Genomic DNA, 19,266 nt, shown 5'->3' on the forward strand with positions numbered 1-19,266 from the left:
GTAAATGCCTAGAGTGGAAAGACTGGATCATAGAGTAGGTCCATGTTTAACTTTTTAAGGTATTGCCAAACTGTTTTCCAAAGTGTGTACCATTTCACATCCCCACTAGCAGTTTTGAGAGTTCCCATTTCTTTGCAACCTCGCCAACATTTGCATTGTCCTCCAACTTTGTTCTTTTTCAAAGTTGTTTTGGCTGTTCTAGGTTCTCTGCCTTTCTATATGAATTTTAGAATCAGCTTATAAATTTCTACTAGTGTCCTTATAAGAGACACGCAGAGGACCAACAGAGAGGAGGAGAAGGCCACGTGAAGATGGAAGCAGAGATTGGAGCGATGTGGCCACAAGCCAAGAAACATCCTGGGACTGGAGCCCCCAGAAGCTGGAAGAGGCAGGAACTGTTCTCCCCTGGAGCCTTTAGAGGGAGTGCAGCCCTGCGATACCGTGATTTCAGACTTCTGGCCTCCAGAACTGTGAGAGAACAAGCTTCTGTTGTGAGCCACCAAGTTTGTGATCATTTGTTTTGGCGGCTCCAGGCAACTCACAAAACAGGTCTTTCACATTTTCTGTCAGATTTATGCCTTAGTATTTCATCTTTTTGATGCTCTGCTAAATGGCATTGTTTATTTCAGTTTCGGGTTGTTCATTGCTAGTGTAGAGAAATACAATTGATTTTTACCTACTCATACTGTATCCTCCCATTTTGCTAAACTCATTTATTAAGTTCTCGCAGCTTTTTTTCTGTGGATTCCGCCAGATTTTCTACCTAGATGAACATATCTGAGAATAAAAACGGTTTTACTTCCTGCTCTTGATGGCTTTCTTTCTTTTTCTGGCCTGACTGCACTGGCCAGAACCCTCGGGACAGTGATGAATAGGAGTGGCAAGCTGGGTCTCTCTGATCCACTCCTGATCTTACGGGACAGCCTTTCATCATTACACGTGATGTCAGTTATTGGCTTCCTGTGGATGCCCCTCTGCAGGTCGAGGAAGTTCTGTTCTAGGATTCGTTTGCTGAGAGTTTTTATCAGGAATGGATGTTGGATTTCGGCAAATGCTTTTGCTATGTCTCTGAAGATGATCATAGCTTTTTCTTTTCCAAGTTGTTTGTATGGTGATTTTCTCAGGCATGAAGCGATTAGTCTGCAGCTGAGCTCTTGAGGGGCCCTCTGCAGACCTCTCGGCCCCCGGCTGTGCAGCTCCCTCCTGTGGTGCTCTGTCCAGCAGCTTGGAGCTGCCTGGTCTCTCCCAGCTCTCAGCTCCACGTCCTCAAGCAGGAAACTGCCCGGCTGTCTGAGTTCCCTCTCCATTGCCCCAGTCTGGAAACTCTCGAGGCAGTAAGCTGTGGCAAGGGTCACTGTCTTTTGGTGTGTGAGGTCTGGTTTCTTAAATACTGTCGGTGGTGGTGGTGCTGGTGGTGGTGGTAGTGGTGTGTGTGTGTTTGGTTGTTTCAGGAGGGAGGTAAATATAGTCCTTGTTACTCCATCTTAGCTGGAAGGGGAGGTCACATATAGAGTTTTAAGTAAGTCTTAAAAAAATAACATGTTGTACATATTGCTTTTCTTTTTTAAACTTCATATCACAGGAAATTTGAAAGTATGCAAAAATAGAGACAGTAGGATAATGAATCCCCACATGCTCAACACCCACCTTTCACAATATTTATGGCCAATATTTCATCTACAATTCTGCCCTGATCTTAGAGGACCCTTTCTTTATTTTGCAAGCATTTATTTCTGGCACACTTTCATTATTTGTAGGGATGTGATTCTGCACTGAATCCATTAATCTTTTTTATTCTTTTAATCATTTTACATAGGACTTGACTCTGGGCTTCCATCGTTGCTCACGTATGTGAGGGGCTCCCAGTGCCCTCCCAGCTTGACGGCTCTAGGGCTTCTTTCTCTGAGGTCTTTGAAAGGTGACGAAAAGAATGACCTCGTACCTCTGTTCCCCTCCCTGCTCTTGACTGACCTCCTCCTCCCTTTGCCCCTAATTCCTCCCTCCTCATCAAACGGAATTCTCCTCCTGCAGCGCATCCTTAGGGGGAGGTGTTCCTGGAAAAGAGCTTTGGGTTGTTAGTTCTGAGCACTGACAGAGGCCATACACTGTCAGATACCTGGGGGCTGCGACTCTTCCAGGGTGTCTGCAAGCTTCAAACTTTTCATTATAATTCTAAGATGTTATATGCATTTCTCACTCTCAGAGTGTGCAGTGGGATTGTCCAGAGGTTACAAGATGTGTAATAGTATAACGGATCGAATGCAGAAGCAGACATGAGAATCCAGCCGTCTTCCATCAAGTCAAACCTTAAAGAGAGTTGCAAAAATTTAAAATAAGGCCACTCGTTAATTTTTTTGTTTGCAATATATAGTTATTTTTCACAAAGATATTTATGTTAACAAGAACTGAATGGATTTATGTTCTTTCAATATGAATTATTTTAGAAATTTGTCTTAATTTCTAATATTAATAGATACACTACACATAAGCAAAAGCTCTTTGAGGAACTTAAAGATTCTTACGATAACAAAGGGGCCCTGAGACAAACCAGTCACAATTGATGCATAGGAACCAGGGTTGCGTGTGCCTGTGTGTGTGCATGCATGTTCACACGTGTGTGTAGGAGCCAGTGTCACATGTGCATGGGTGGGCACGTGTGGAGAGTGTGTGCATGTGTGTGTGTCATATGTGTGTTTCAGTGCTTCGGCTGCGTGGCTGACTTTCTGTCTAGTAGTCTCTCAGCGGCTGAGAGTGGCGTGTTGGAACTCCCAGCCCTAACTCTGGCTCTGTCTGTTTCTCCTTCCAGCTCCATCAGGTTTTGCTTCATGAATTTGGAGGCCCTGGTGATTGGTGTGTACATATTCAGGACTATGTGTCCCTGGTGGGTTGATTCCTTTCTCATTATGTAATGTTTCTAGTAATTTCCTCTGCTTTAAAGTCTACTTTATCTGACACTAATAGAGCCATTCCTGCTTTAAAAAAAGTTAATGCTTGCATGATGTATCTTTTCCCATCATTTTACTTTTAGCCTATCTATAACACTGCATTTTAGTGAGTTTCTTGTGGACAGCATTTATTCCTCAGACCACTTGATTTAAGGTAATTGATATGTCAGAGTGTAAGTCAGCCATTTCATTATTTGTGTTCTGCTTCTCATTCTGTTCTTTCCTTACTTTCCTGTGGGTCACTTGGACTGTTTTAAAATTCCACCTTGATGGATGAGAGTTTCTGAGCATGTTGCTTGCATGATGCCTTCAGTGCGGATAACTGTGCCTTGTCTGTTGACACTGATGTTTCACTGCTTTGAATGAAGTAGAGAAACATTATTTTGATCATGCCCCTACATACTCTGCTCCTTGTTTCTACATCTAATTGCCCTAGTATTTCTTCTGTCCACACTAGACACTATATCAGAGAAGGTTTTGCTTCAACCATTAGGTATGAGTTAATAGGTTTATGAGGACAGTCCATTATCCAGGCTCATTGCAGTGTCCTTTCTTCCTTTCTGAAGTTCCAAGCCTCGCCCTCTATCATTTGCTTTTGTCTGGAGAACTTCCTTTGGCTACTTTGTAACGAAGAGTCCCTGTTGGGGTGTGCCATGGGGACTGGGTGGGTATATCTGCTCAGTGCTGCTCACTCTGCCTCCTCCTTGCAGACCGGGGGATGGGGGGGGGGGGGGGAGGGGCAGTTCAGCACCCCAGTTCTCTCCCACCTCCTGCAGCATCTGTGGCCTCCAGGTGGTGTAAGCTCAGCTGCCCACTAGGCCCTGCTAATGTCAGGGGAGAGGAGGGTGGGGAGGCAGCATGCCAACTACAAAGGCTGCCACGTCCTGCCTTGCACTTCCTTGACACTTGACTGCCCGAAATTAAGGGAAGTGGAGTCACGACTAGCTTCCCCTTGCACCCTCCTAGTCTTGTCCATACTGGATGGATGTGGAGGCCCAGCTACCCATTGGGCCCCACTGACATGGGGATAGGGGTGGGCATAGGGGAGGGGCTGGACTGCTGACCAGGCCTGCTTTGCACCACTTCAGTTAGTCCCCTTGGTCCCTGGTGGGGGTGGGGGTGGGAGCTCAGCTCCCTCTGGGTCACTGACACCAGGGTGGCAAGGGCAGTAACTGGAGTGCAACCAGCCTGCCTCCATTGCCATAAGTCTTGTTGCTGCTCAGTGGGAGTGGGGTCTCAACTTGCTGACCCACCCTCCCACTACAGTGGGGGAACTGGAGCTCACCATCCTGCTTCTGCCAGGTGGGGATGGATATCTGCCCCCACTTGTCCAGTAACACCACGTGGTGGGAATCAGAGTCACCACCTGCTTCTACTGGGAGGACAGGACGGTGCAAGAGGCGGTGGTTCCCCGTTGATGTCTGGCTGGAGCAGGTGCTGTCAGAAGGGTCTTCTGGTGTCAGGATGCCCTTTTCCTGGTCCTGTTTCCTGGGGGACAGGTGTCCCTTGGAACTTTATTGTTGTGCCTGTTGACAGTCCCAGGTCAGAGCTTCCGCTGCGCCCTGTCTGCAGCGGGAGCATAAGGGACCTCAGGGAACCCCACAGTGGTGTCCCTTCAGCTCCCAGGCCCTTGGCTGCCCACCACCTTCTTTCCAGCTGTTGGTCTTCTATGCTTGTGGTTTTGCTGTCATGTCCAGGGTTGTTTAGTTGTAAAATGAGGACCTGCAGGAAGGGTGCTCCTCCATCTCGGCCAGAGCTGAAGTCTGCATGGGGGCTCTTAACCTGGGAGTACAACGTCAGAGCTCCCCCCTCCTGTCCTCTATTCCCTCCCCTTTCTTATACTCACAGTTGTTGAGTCCCTTCCATGAGCCAGGCGTTACACTAGATATGGCAGGTCCATGGAGGAAAAGAAAGAAAAGCCAACAAACACAGCAGCACGTGTTCAAGTCCTACGAGAAACAGACATGCACATGAGCAAGCACGTGAGAGAAGAGGATACACAAATGGTGCCAAACACATAATAAGATAACACATCAGGACACTATCTCGTACCAACCAGGTCTGTGAAAATCAAGAACTCAGAAAGTATTAAGTGTTGACAAGGATGTGGAGCAATAAGAACTCTTTCCCCACTGCTGGGAGTGCAAATAGGTACAACCATATTTAGAAATATTGTCATTGCTGGGAAACTGGACATGTACATACCCTGAAGCCCGTACATTCCACTCTGAGCTACACAACCTAGAGAAACTTGCACGTGTGCACCCACGTGTTTATATTTATGTACAGATATCAACCATCCTAGTGTCCATCACAAGTCAAGGATCAAAGGTGGTGAATCCACAGCAGTGAACACACAGGCACTACAGCATCACACATCAGCATGGGTAAATGTGAGGAGTGTGTGGAACAAAAAAAGGAAGTCACAGGAGAAGATGCATTGCATTCTCCAATTTATGTAAAGTTTAAAAACAGGAAAAACCAAGCAACATGGTGTTTGAGGTAAAACTACAGAGAAACATACCAGGTACAGTGGAAGCCCTGAGGAGGAGCTGGGACTTTTGTCTCCTCCTCTCAGTCAGCTTGCGCTGTGTAACAAATACCAGACTGTGGCTTTCCCACAGTTCTGGGGGCTGGAGGTCCAACATGAAGGTGTTGGCAAGGCTGGTCTCCCCTGAGGCCTCTCTCTTGGACTTGTAGACAGCTGTCTTTGCCCTGGGTCCTCACATGGTCTTTCCTTTATGTGTGTCTGTGTTCTCATCTCCTCTTATAAGCACACCAGTCACATTGGATTTGGGTCCACCCATATGACCTCATTTTAACTACCTCAGCAAAGACCCTATCTCCAAACACAATTACACTTTGAGGTGCGGGGGGTTAGGACTACAGCATATGAATTTTAGGAGGGCATAATTCAGCCCATAACACCTCCCTACCTCCTTGGGCTGTGGGGTAGGCAGGTAGTTGAATTTCATTACATTTAACAGAGTTAATTAGCGCATATTCTGTTCCAAGGAATCAAAGCTGAGTTTTGAAGGACATTTGGAATTAGCCGAAGGATAAAGTGTTGAGAATTAGTTCTTTCATTATTGTTCAGAAAGAATGGAAGTGTGGGCTGAAGGAGGCAGCTGGGTGGCGGCCAACGCAGAACTCAACAAGGGTGCTGACGGAGGGAGAAGATGGCATGGACAAGTGACGTGGCGGATGCGGACACGCACTAGACTTGGCTCCTGACGGAGGGATGAATGACTGAGTAAGTGACTCCTGGGTGTCCTCAGCATCAGCAGAGGGCCAAGCACAGAACAGGCACAAACCTGTTGCTGAAAGAATCTAAGTTTCATAGTGGTCTCTTCCACTTGTATTAGAACTCTACTGTGAGCATACAGGATATTCTCAGAAAGTAACTGATCATCTAATCTAAACTTTGCTAAAATAATTCAGGAAATGTCACCTACAAGTCCCAGGAACATTAAATATTAGGTTGAACCATATGAAATGGCCAGTATTTCATCATTTTTGACCTGCAGAAACGGCCATTTCATATGGTTCAATCTAATTCAATGTCTGAGTAGTTTGTTCTATTTTTAAGAGAAAGAAAATGATAAAGCAATTCACTAATTCAAAACCAAGGAGTATTTACAGAGTATGATCAAATGGTCACCTGAGGAGGAACCAATTCCAAAATGTAGCTTCTCCCTAACAAGCAATCTTAAGAGTAAAACATCTTTTCATTTTAATCAAGAAAGCCAGGAGGCAAGGGCCCCACAGCCTTGTGTTGTGATATGAATTGCAGAGAATGTATGAAACTTTTATTTTCAGTGCAAAAGGTTTTATGATGTCTTATTGGGGCATTATTTTTAGTGACTGGATGTTTTAATTGATAGCTTAGAATGAAGGCTTGCCACAGCTCCACCGCTGAATGGCTCCATTGTGACTGCTCATAAATCAGTTTTATTGTCAGTGCTGGGCTGATCAGAGATCAGCTCATGCCTGAAAGCATAACTAAAAAATCATGCACCGCTGCCTAACAGGATTTGTAGAATTTTTCTCCTGCTGTTTTACCTGTAAACAATTTTCAACCACCTAGCATCGAGAAGAGCTCCTGTAGGTAAGGCACTAATCTTGGGCCACATTCATGAAAATAAAAAGCACTAAAGGGAATGTCATTCTTGACTTACTTGCACTGAAAAGATATCAATGCTTATTAATTTGGAACAACAACAACAAAGATCCCACTCTGTTTCTACAACACAGTGCCTCTGGACATTTTTTCAGACACCTAGAGAGCAGCCTGAAACAGCACCCAAGTATAGGAGTAGGCATTCTCCATTTAAGAGAAAATAGAGAAACTTTACCTCTACTGAAGTATGATATATGGTTATTCTTATGGAAACCAGAGCGATGAAAGCACATACTCTTTTTCAGACAAATCTGGGAAGCTGGCTGAAGCTGTGACTAAGCAGACCAGCACAGTATTTCTGACTTATGCATGTAGATCAAGCAACCTCTAAACCAGCAGCACCGCATCTTAGAGAGCACCAGCAAACTCTGAAATAGGAAAAACCAAGAGTGGCAAGAAACCATGCACTTCCTAAGAGTGATATGCTAGAGATCATATGATAGTAACAGAGCCAGCTCAACATTTTCCAGAGGACAAAAAACGTGGGATATTTTCGCTGAAGTATGAACAATGTGATGCTCTATAATGCTGTCAGTAGTCTTCTGCCAAAAGGGCCTCCAAGTCCCCGACGGGGCGCTCAGTGCTGGGCAGCTCCACCTGGTTAGGAGCTCCACCGGCAGGCGGCTTCAGGAGGGAGGAGAGTGTGGTCCAGAGTCAGTCAGACTGGGATTCCTTCATCAGGCGAGTATGAATAATACTGCTCTCTCAGTCAGTCTGCTGAGAAGTAAAGTGAGACAACACATGTGCCCAGCCGTGGCAGTAAGTTCTGAACGTGTGCACTTGGCCCTTCCCACTTCTGTTGAGCCCAATTTTGCAACCCCGTGACCTCTTCCAGTAAGTGGATTTCTACCTCTGGGCTACAAAGAACTCCTCACCCATTTAAATATAGGAAAGCAGGAGTCTTGTTGGCCTGGAGATTTTCTCACCCCTTCCTCTTAGAGCTCTCCTGTCCTGGTACCCCTAGCTTGGTCATGTTGGATCAACAGAGCTGGCACTAACTAGAGTCTGGCTAGCTAACTACTCAGCCCAAAACTCAGTCTGCTCATCAGGAAAACTTAATCACAAAACTCCATTTTTCTCATCAGGATCTCAGAAGCACCAAGCTAAAGAAGCACAAGACGAGGGTTATGGGTTGTTCTTTCCACTTTTATTCAAATAAATACAATATTTGTATACAGCCTGATTAATTTCTCCCACTATCTCTATCCTCTAGTCTGAAAAGACTGTTTCAGATACACAGGCCAACAGCTACTTATCAAATGAGCCATGGTGGCACCTGCCCAGGTGAGAATGACTGAGACAAAGACTAACATCTTTTTGAGTAAAAAACATATTTTTGCAATGTACCTTTGGATAAAACATAATTATTTTCTCCTCTTCTTTCCCAGGTCAGGCACTTGAAAATGAGAAATTTCAGAAATGGGCAATCCAGTTCATCAAACTTCACTGGATTATAGTTCCTAAGAAAATTCAAACAGTGTGGGAGAAAACGGTATTTAGGGTTTGCCACCAGAGTTAGTAAGACTGATGATAACTAGAATATATTTGATGTGCTAAAGCCTGATTTGGAAATGCAGGAGTTGGAGCAATTTCATTTTCTGTAAATTAGTCTTGCTTCCCCTGAAATTCTGTCTTTACAATTAAGTAGTAGGTTCTTTAGTTTGAAATAGGTTTAATATCACCTTTATTGGGAAAAACTATCCTCTCTGTGGCTTGGCCTCTGATACCCCCACATATTCATTTAGATAATGGGTATGGCTTCAATTGCTGACTGATAGTTTGGTCTACAAGGAACTAGCTTAGGCGGTTACTTCATATCTAAAGCTAGTAGGGTAAATGCAATCTATGTGGGTCAAATTCAACTTAAAAATCTTAATTCTTGCAGTAAAAAAGCAGCCAAAGATAGGGCCCTGAGGCACTGGATCTAGGGAATGGCGGTTCTGGGAGGTGTGGGCCAGCGCTCGCGCTATCACACCGTCAGCAGGGACAGCTGTCTCTGGAGAGTGGCTGCAGTGCCGGAGACAGTGGGGCTGCACAGAGCCTGTCCCTACGAGACTAACCTTTCTGTGGAGTCCTGCTTCAGTTCAGGGTAGCTTCCCACACCGCCTGCCACTGACCCTGCTTTCTCTGTGAGGATGCTATTTGGCTGTGCGGCCGCCCATGGGAGTGGGAATAAGGCTTGATGTGTTGAGAACCCCTCCTGCCTCCTGTGACAGCTGGGTTGGCAAGGTCGTCTGGAGGCCTGATAGAGAACAAGTCTACTTCCTACAAGTGAAAAATCCCAACCACCTCCAGTCAATGCTTTAACGTAAAACTAAATCACTCTGAAAAATAATACACTTTGAAACATTTTGCCATATTTATAAAAGAAAAGAAAAAACCAAAAAAATTTCAAAAATTTTTAAAAACCTTTTAAAAATGTTGTATCAACAGCCTTCTTATTAACAAATATAAAACACTTTAAGACACTAGGTGACTTCCTTAGGCCATGTGTCAGGGGGATGGATATACAGTGAAGGTTTATTACTAAAGTTATCTGTTTGGTAAAAACTCTAGGAAGAGTTCCGTCAACAAAATAACTGTTTTGGAAAGAAGCATTACAACTTTCTCCAAAATGTCAAAAAGAATAAAGATGTAAACACCACATACTTAAAATATTAATACAACAATATTAATTCAGTTAAATAAATAAGAGAAAGTGGCACCAACTTTATAACACAAAAATGTAATTCAAGGATATTTTAAAATAAATAATTCCTCTAAACAGGAACAAGCATTCTTAGCACAAACCAAGAGCATCTGAAATAAAGTGCTATGAGACGAAGCAGCACCACACGTCAACCTGTTCACCTATGCACAAAAATGCCGCCTGGATCTTCAGGTCTGAAACCTTTCACCACAAGGGAAAGTCAGCTTCACGAAACATCGGGCTTAGGGTTGTCTTTAGCCATTTTTCTTTTTTCTTCCAGTGTGTGCTTAAATATTTCCTTCAGGGTGTTGTAAACTATAGGTCCACTTTCAGAATCAAAATTAACCTGGTGACAAAGAAAATTTATATTCAGGACACTGTTAGAAGGATTTTAACCAGTTTCTATTTTGAGAGAAAAGAAAGGGGGTAAAGAAAAAAGTATGACTTATAAACAAAATTATATATATAAAAAGTACACACAATATATTTCACACATTAATTTTAATTGAAAGATTCTATTAGAATTGCCAGTCATGTCAATACCAAACTTACGAATGAAAACTAAAAAAATTAAATCTAGTGCCTGGATACGTAGTACACTCATATACACCATCGTGAAGCAAGTCAAGAGTGATGTGAGGTGAGTTTTAATCCAGACACTAATCACTGATGGTGTGAGGGAAAGGTCTCCTTAAGAAAACAGCACACACCTGCTCTAAGTGTTGCACTAAGACCCCTGAGGCGACCTGAACAGGAAGCCTGACTCTCTACTTGCCAGCTAGGTAGCCTCAGGTCACACCTAACCTCCCTGTAAGAGAGGTCACGCTACTACCCACCTTAGGATTTCTGTGAGTACTAAGCACGACAGCATGTTTGGCACAGATCAAAACCTCCATAAAGCCAGTGTCCTTGCCCATGGTGGGAAGGCACCATGTATACATATTTTGATTGTCTGCCCAAGTTCCTCATACTGCAGGGTCAGGAGTGATAGCAGGACAGAGAACCAGAGCAATCACTACACCTCCCCAAAGTCCCATCCCCAAAGAAATGTGTGACTCCTTAGGAAAGGATCAGGATCATTTGGCCAGGGACCCCCTCCTCCTGGAGCAGAGGGAGGGAAGAGTCTGAGATTTCACCCTGCTCACACAGTAACAAGTTCGTCTGCCAGCTTCGTGGACACTGGCAGGAGACAGGAGACTGCTGAACTAGAAACAAACAACTTTATGACTGAAGGCAGCATATGCTTCATAATCACACAGGTTCCCTTGCCCTCTACATTCCAGGGGGCTGAGACTGAGGGGCACAGGTGGAGGCTGCACAAGCAAGGGGTCTGCATCCTAGCTGAGGAACCCCAAGCTTAGGCAATCCCAATGTTTGATGAGGGGGCTGCAGCAAGCCAGCTAAGCTCAGGCCTGAAGGGAAACATGACCTTTATTACAGTGGAAGCAGACACTGCACAGACTTCCTTGAAGAGCTAGCCCGGACCAAGGACTGTCAGGGCCTCTACCCATAAGATTATGCACAAGGGGAGAGACCCAGGAACTGTACCCTAACATTCTTATAGACAGGTTTGGAACAACTGGTATTTCTAACTGTTCATCAGTATCCCCCAAAAGGCCAAAAGAAGTTGTAAAGAATTCCTACTGCTTTCAGAAAGAATATTAAGGACTTTTTTTCAATTAGATTCAGAAATTTAATTTTATCTTAGCCATTATATTGCCTATCCTATCTACAAAAACTTATTAACATTAATAATGGTTTGAATTGTTTACTTTGTTAAACATCAAACCATAACCCTCCCCACATGGCAGGCAGCCTCTCAGTCCATGAAAATGCTAACACAGATGTAAAGGATCACTTGATTGGGTTTGAGCCGCTGACTCTGGAAACTGTCAGAAGAGACTGGGAGGGTGCAGAGCGGGTTAGTGCCATAAAGCTCCAGACGAGGAACAAGAAAACCAGCAAGGAGGACGTCATTTTGGAAAGAGAGGAGGGGGGAGGAAATTGGTGAATGAGTACAAATAATAATTGCTATTACCATTAAAGTTTATCACAGGTGCTGTCACTGAAAAGCTGAGTTCTTTGTTTAATGACATTTTCATATCACACATGAGAGATACCAAATACGTTAGCTGAAGGTGTGAGGGGAACGCTTCTCTTGGTGTGAACCTGGCTTTTTTCTTCAGAAAGATTGCTGCAAGCCAAAAGGATATGCAGAGAAAGGATACTTTTTGCTTAGGATTTGCCAACCAGGACACAGAGCCGAATCGTCAGCGCTGGATGTTGAATTCTCAATAGACAGTTTCTTGTTTAGACCCAGGATAGAAGTGGCTCAACAAGAAGACTCTCTGACGCCTACTAGGCACATGATTTAAAAATACTTTCTCAACACTCAACTGTTTCTCTATAAAAGCTCTTTGTTCCAATGTTCTCCTTCAAAATCCCACAGTTCAGCTTTTTCTAATATGACTGTTAGGAAACTGATATTTCTTTGGCCAAAAGTCTGCAACTACTTTCAAGAAATGTCAAACACATATTTCCATCAAAAGGAAACACAGCTCAAGTTTTATTTTACAGGAGGTTGGTGGCCTGTGGACTGTCGTTTACAAAGACTATGCTGACTGCAGTCTGAAGGGGGAAGAGTGGACCCACCTTAGTGAAAGCTTTGATGGCTCGGGCAAGGATGGCCTCCTCCACATCCACAGGAATCGTCTGCAGGCTCACTATGCAGCACAACACGCAAAGTATAGTCTGCTGCTGACCCTGCTTTTGTAGAAATCAAAATCAAACAAGTTGTTTGAAAAAATGCCTCAAGGAATAAACTCAAAGCAACTCCAGAGCCAGGGACTGGTTTGCAACCAAATGCTCACAACCTCAGACACTGAGCCATCTACAAAGGCTCGACTAGAGTCTCCTGTGACGTGTCAGTACAGTCTGAAAGGCTTTCACGAGATCAAATCAAAGCTGTTTAGTTATTACAAGAAGTACAACTGAATCTGAAGATAAGAGCAATTTCAAACCAAATGTCTTCCTTACAGTGAACTAAAGAGACAATCCACTCTTGTTGTTTTCAGACATAACTGTTTCAGTCAGCTAGTAGATGCTGACATGGCACGGCAAGACGTGGACTGGTCAGCGGGGCACCCAGCACTCAGTACCTGCGTGCCCTACCTGTTGCAGACGCCATGGAGGGAGAAGGGGTGGAAAGAGAGATAGCACAGCTCTCCAGGAAGATGCTGGAACTTAAGGGGGGAGGCCCCTAAGGAATGTGTCCCCAACTTGACTCCTGGGGTTGTTCACTTTAGACAAGCAAAGGGGAAACTCTACCAGTGGAGCAACATGCCACTACTTTCATTTCTGGAAAGCTACTGTAAGGATATAATCTGAAAAGCAGACAGACCTGCAAGCATAAATGATCATTACAGTGATGCCTATTGAAGTAAAAAGTAAAAACCCCAAAATAATGTAAAGTTCCTACACATAAGGGTGAGAGTGAATGATGATGAAACAGGACGATGTGACAGAAAGTGCACAAGCTTTGTGCCAGAGCCAGCTGAATCTGAATCCTGCTCTGATACATGCTGTGCACCTTGGGGAAGTTGCTTCACCTTCCCTTTTCTGTAAAACGAGGCCTCGACCTCTCCGGGCTATGGAGATGAACAAAGGTGAAAATGGAATTTATGACCTAGCAAGGGCCTGGGCCCACTGCCACCCAACAAAGGTTAGCCATCTCCCTTACATCCCTCCTTTTCCTCTCTGTAATTTAATTCCCGAGAATACAGCCTAAGAAAAGGACTCTAGACGCAGGAAAAACCTGATCTTTAAAGACGTGCATCACACAACTGAGCATGTGTCTGTGCGTGCCTGTCTATATGTGTCTCTGTGTGTGTGCGTGCATGTGTCTGTGTATGTAGTAGTCATAGATGAACTGGAAACAACGAGATGTTTACACTGCAGCACAGTAGGCAACTAGAGTAGATTATGAGATAACACTATTTCATAAAACAAAACAAAGCCTATTTTTAAATGAAAACAATATCTCTATATGGTTAAAAATAAATTGTATACAAGGATCTACAATGAAAAGTCTGCTTCCCTTCCTAGATCCGTTGTCTCCTACTATTGTTCCCTAAAGGAACAATATTTTTTCTTCTATATTTTATACATATATAAATTATATACATAAATGTACATATGACACATGTGCCTTTTTAAGAAATACAAATGAGTGCATATTCCAACCCATCCCACACTTCTCACATTATATGTCCATAGTAAATAAGTAGAAACAAATACTTGAAAGTGAAAAAGTGGTTAGTTATGACATATCCCCATGGTAGAGCATTACCCACCCATTAAAGTTAACATTTATGAAAAACTTACAGTAAACATAGAAAAATACCTATGTTATAATTTTGAGCAAAAATGAAGCATAAAATTGTATGTGAAATGATTTTTACCAAGTTAACTTATCTACTAAGATTGAAAGAAAAGACTTGAAAACGTTTAAAGTGGCTCTCCTTGGATTATGGGTATTTTCCCTTTTTATTTTTGTATTTTCTAAATGTTTATACTGGGTCTGCATTTCTTCTCTTACCTTGGAAAAACTTAAATTAGACCCAGATATGGGATTCTGTATGAATTCTCTTTTTTATAATGGATTTTTTAGTGTGTGAAACTTGTGCTGAAGGTCTTAGTTAACTTCATCAACTGTCCAACAGCTACTTTACCTTCTCTAACAGAAATAGCGCTTCTGCAGCGTCTGCACGCCTGTCAGCCAGCATGTCCACGTCCTCTTTGGTTATCACAGGCTCTTTCAGCTGCTCCACCCAAGACCACATCAAACTGCACAGGATGAAAGGATCCCTTTCGCCACATATTCTTTCCCAAGCTCCGTCTCGGGAATTTAGTTCTTTCTAGAAAGAAAGGAAGAAAGAAAAAGAGGGAAGAGAGAGGAGAGCAGAGCAGAAAAAGAGATGAGAAGAGAGGAGAGGGAGGGAGACAGAGGTACAGAGAGGGGGAGAGGGAGGCAGGCACCATTTGACATTTGATGACCCTTAGGCTGTCCAGGAGAGTGAGTCTCAGGCTCTGGGTGAGGAACGGGACCCCTCCCAGTGCCCCCCACTTCCAGGCGGCACACTGGCCTAAGACCCTGAACTTCTCTAAGCCTCAGTTTCCGTCTGCGAGGTGCGACCCTGCCCACAGGCACTGGGCTGACTGGCTGAGAGGTCTGTTAAAGCTCCTGGTGCACAGAAGGGCTTAGTTAACCCAGGTTCTCCACCTCACTGAGAAACCACAGGAACAGTCCAGGAAGAGGGAGCCTTCCCCTTTTCAGGCTCCTTGGAACAAAACAGAAATATTTATTACAATGAGGCAGAATGGTAGATGAAAAAACATAACTAAGAGAACATTTGCAAATTAACCTGGGATAAGGAAAAGCTTCTGACCGAAACTTCAAAATGTGCCCCCAAAAAAGTGCTTTAACATTGGTAAACATGGTATATGTAGTTCTTTCAAATTCCTTTTTAGAATCCTATGCAGAATTTAACAAATAACAAAGTCCTGCATCCTGAAATCTGATAGGATGAAAGAACTAGGAAGTCTTGCCAATACTCCAAACGCCTGGACATAATTTAAGCAGATTCTAAAACTTCAGAGAGAGCAGGGGAAGAGTGGGACAAAAATTTTAATTTCTGACAGGGTTCAGATTTACGGTAGTAAATAAAATATATGTTTGCAATAGTAATAAGCATAATAATTGCTACCATTCATTCATTCACCCATCCAATATTTACAGAATATTTACAATATGACAGGAACCAGAATTCACGACTTCTCTCTGGTTCTTAAAGCCACCCACCAGAGAGGCCCAATAACCTGCCCAGAGCCCGATGCAAGAAGAGGGTAAAAGCAGCATTCTCACCCAGTTCTGCTCTACCCCAGTCTGTGATGTTTCTGCCATGCCACCAGGGTCCTCTCTATTAAGTCATAAATAAGCTAATACTTTCAGTTGTGTAAAGTCCTCTGTATCCCACTGATCATGTACAGAGCAGAATAGTTTTTATTCAATTATATGTAGCTAATGAGAAGATAAGCTGGGCAGAAAGGACACAATTCAAGGACCCTCTTAGTAAAATGACTATCGCATCATGATGTTTTCTGACACCAGTGGGGTTAGGAAAGGTAGGGATGATGGGAAGGATTAAACACACGAGCTGTATCCTGGCTCTGCTGCATTTGGACCGTGTGACCATGAGCATGTTACTTGACCGCTGTGACCCTTAGTTTCTCCATCTGTGATACTTAACTCACAAAGACTGTAAAGATTAACAAAGATGCTGTAACTAATATTCATCTGCCTCAGAGGATTACTGTGCAAGTCACATGAAGTAATAGATGTGAAGGGGCCTCGTACAGGCAAAGGTGGCATTATGCTATTCAGATCATGTTCATTTTACTCTTTCCAGAATCCAACTGATTTGTTTTATTGCTGAAAGGCCCCTAGTAAAATCTAGTAAAGAAAAAAAGGGCAAATCCATGCAAATGAAAGGGTTGTGTTCACCTCTAGAGAATGCTTTTGGATGTGTTACTCACTGAAACAGTCTGGCCCACGTGGGGCTGAGCCAAGGGGGGCTGCGAGCTAGGGCGCCTGAAACCGGAGGCCCTACTGCTCACTAAGGTGGCTCACGGCGAGGCAAGGGAAGACCTGCTGCCTGGAAGGCTTGTTTAGTTTGGAGCAGGAAGTAAAGAAAACACTTCATGTTGGAAGAAAGCAATACATATAACTACCTGTTAAGCAAATAGTTTAGAACTGCCTACGGTTCTGACGGAGAAAGCGTGTGTGGGAGTGCCCTCCTCCTGTCACCCAGCTGTTAGCAGGTGGGAGGCTCCACGCTCGGTTTTCCCACTTCTGCATCTGGAAGGTTCTGGCCCTCTTAGAAAGTGTACATGCCTTGCTTAACTAATGGTAGAATCCAGAAGAGCAGCTATGCAAATAATCTGTAGTAGATTACGGGCCAACAAGCCAAGATTTCAGTGAGCCAGGCCTCACGTACTCCCCAGGTCAGTGCCACACGTGGGCAGTTTACCCGCGTCGGATAACTAGGTGTATAAGGCCTGCCTCTTCTCTAGACCAGCTGCTCACTCAGGGCAGAGTGCGTGGCCGATTTAAGATTGACTTTTTAGTGAAAGTACAACACAAAAAGGGGTTAAAATTTGAAATTTCACATTCTAATGAAGATAAAAGCCAAGAAATGGACTGCAAAGACCCCATTCTCAGGTAAAACTAACAGCGCAAACGTGCTCTGGGGTCGCTCCTGTTTGTGTTCCCGGACCCCAGAGGTGCCACACTGGGTGGACTGGGAAGGCTGCACGAGGGATGCGGAGCAGGGGCATCTGTTGCAAGTCCCTCTGGCCTCACTCAACACTTGGGTTGATGAACTTTGGAAAAGAGCTTCGTCTGATTTCATTTATGTCTCCTGGTCAGTGGTTCTCAAAGTGTGGCTCCCTGCCAGGCCTCAGGTTAGAGATACTTCAAGGTCTGTTCTAGAGCTGTCTGCTGTGGGCTGTCCATCCGTCTGTCAGTCCCACAAACCAGCAAGAAAGAAGGAAGCTACAGACATCAATCAACGTCAACGGCTCGCTCAGTCAAGCACCCTGCTAAATGCTAGCACTAAGTGCTTTCTTTCACATGGAGACTAGAAGAACCCACACGACAGCTCTGTGTCTGTCGTTTCTATGACAGCAGGCTCGTATTATGGGGGAGAAACCTGAAGTTCAAAAGTTAAGTATTACACAAACATGTTTTCAAATTCCTATAACAAATGAATCTGGGGAAACATATTACGTTTTTGCTCTGACATAGATATTTCCCACACATATATAATGAAAGGAAATACAAATACCTGCCACATTTCTACCTTCCTTTTCACTTCCTCCTTTTCTGCAAACTCATTTAAATTTGCCAGGGCTTTGGCCACCAGTATTCTCCTTGCTTCAACACTCAGTTCAGACTGCAAAGCCGTGTGTGGAGCGACTTCAGACAGATCCTTGCTGTCCTGGGGTTTGGGTCCAGTCGAGGCCCGTACTTTGGGACTGGAGCCACAGCCCACAGGGCCGCAGTGAGTCTCACCATCTTGGCAGCAAGCACCCTGACCGTCACATCTGCAGTGGGGCACTTGGTGGGGAGAGCGGCATAGCTCCTTAGGGATGTTTGCAAAGTTGGGGGAAATTGGCTCCCCAGGGCTGTGTGAACCTGAAATGCCCCCAGAGAAGGTTCTGCTCCGCTGTACTTCCTTCGGAATATTCTTCCTATGGAAAACTGGGGACCCGTCATCTTTGAGTCCTTCCAGGCCTCCAAATTTAGTCTGATTCCAGAAAGAAAAGGTATTGCGGACCAGTGCTTCCTTATTTAAATCTAGTTGTGGAGTCTGCGGGGAGTGACAATGGCTTATGGGCTTCTGCTGCCTGGGGTTATGGCAAGGCAAGACCTGGGCAGGCACTGTCCACGGAGTCCCTCCTTGCTCCAGAAGTGACTCAGCCCTCTTTAAATCCGAGTCACTGTAGCTGAGCTGCCTTTTCAGACGAGTCAGGGGCTGAAGGCACTCGACTTTCCGCCTCTTCCAAAGAGGGTCAAACTCTTGTTCACTGGAAAGAATCACCTCCTGATTCTCAAAATTGGCTGTCACTGCAGTGGGGGTGAGAGAGTCTGAGGCATCACTGTTGTGCCTCAGTAACTCTTTATCCAGCTGCATTGTAACCATCGCAGAAACGGTCTTTTCAATTTCGGCAGAGAGGCTGGGGACCTCTGCCACTTCTTTGGTCACCACTGGCCTGTTCTCAGCTAAGTCCAGCAGCAATTTGCAAACAATGTGGATAATTTTTGGCACGTGTTTCAGGAGTCGTGCCTCATAACCATGAAGCAGGTGCCGCTGGCGAATTAGATACTGTGCTAAGGTGACAGCATGTGCTTTGGGGTCACAGCAAGAGAATACATTGCGAAGAGGAATCAGAAACTGAGTAAATTCCCTTACACATAGTAGCTGTCCTCGAGTTTGTATGGAATTGGGTCGCTTTGCCCGAACAAATATAATTGCTTGGTCGGCAGTCATTCTTGTTGCAAAAACTAAATAACATGCTATTAAAACACCTAAACAGTGAAGAAGAGAAAATTGCTATGAGAAAAGCTTACATGTTTATTTATTTATACTCTTTGAGTATTTTAAATTTGAATATGTATTAGGAAACCATATAAATACAGGGACATTTTAAGGACAATTATAACTTTTTAAATTTTGTATGGTGTTTATCTATTTACTAGTCTATATGGCACCTATCCGCTTGACTGAGAAGCCTCAGATACGTCTGTAGCCTGGGGCAAGTACAGACACTGTCACGGTGAAGCTGAGTAAGTATGGAGGAGGAGGCATGATGGAGTGTGGGTAAGGGGGGGG

The 19,266-nt window shown here is 44.3% G+C and overlaps 1 protein-coding gene across 5 annotated transcripts in view; it reads right to left on the reverse strand.

The window, feature by feature from the left end:
- Nucleotides 1-302: 302 nt before the first annotated feature.
- LOC124233914 (protein tyrosine phosphatase domain-containing protein 1-like) overlaps nucleotides 303-19,266 on the reverse strand; it is a 69,939-nt gene continuing 50,975 nt past the window's right edge. For 3 of the 5 annotated variants that reach the window (XM_046651205.1, XM_046651206.1, XM_046651207.1), the window contains 9 exons: nucleotides 17,719-18,962; nucleotides 14,545-14,730; nucleotides 12,467-12,580; nucleotides 9,186-10,160; nucleotides 8,473-8,585; nucleotides 7,723-7,842; nucleotides 4,231-4,894; nucleotides 2,117-2,306; nucleotides 303-1,488 (listed from right to left, as the gene is read on the reverse strand). In XM_046651205.1, the coding sequence (XP_046507161.1) occupies nucleotides 10,041-10,160; nucleotides 12,467-12,580; nucleotides 14,545-14,730; nucleotides 17,719-18,962 (1,664 nt within the window). In that variant the 3' untranslated portion in view covers nucleotides 303-1,488; nucleotides 2,117-2,306; nucleotides 4,231-4,894; ... (1 more) ...; nucleotides 8,473-8,585; nucleotides 9,186-10,040. The remainder of the gene's footprint in view (nucleotides 1,489-2,116; nucleotides 2,307-4,230; nucleotides 4,895-7,722; nucleotides 7,843-8,472; nucleotides 8,586-9,185; nucleotides 10,161-12,466; nucleotides 12,581-14,544; nucleotides 14,731-17,718; nucleotides 18,963-19,266) is intronic. The other 2 variants (XM_046651208.1, XM_046651209.1) reach the window with 1 other exon arrangement.

The sequence above is a fragment of the Equus quagga genome, unplaced genomic scaffold, assembly GCF_021613505.1.
Source record: "Equus quagga isolate Etosha38 unplaced genomic scaffold, UCLA_HA_Equagga_1.0 270_RagTag, whole genome shotgun sequence".
NCBI classification, from domain to species: Eukaryota; Metazoa; Chordata; class Mammalia; order Perissodactyla; family Equidae; genus Equus; species Equus quagga.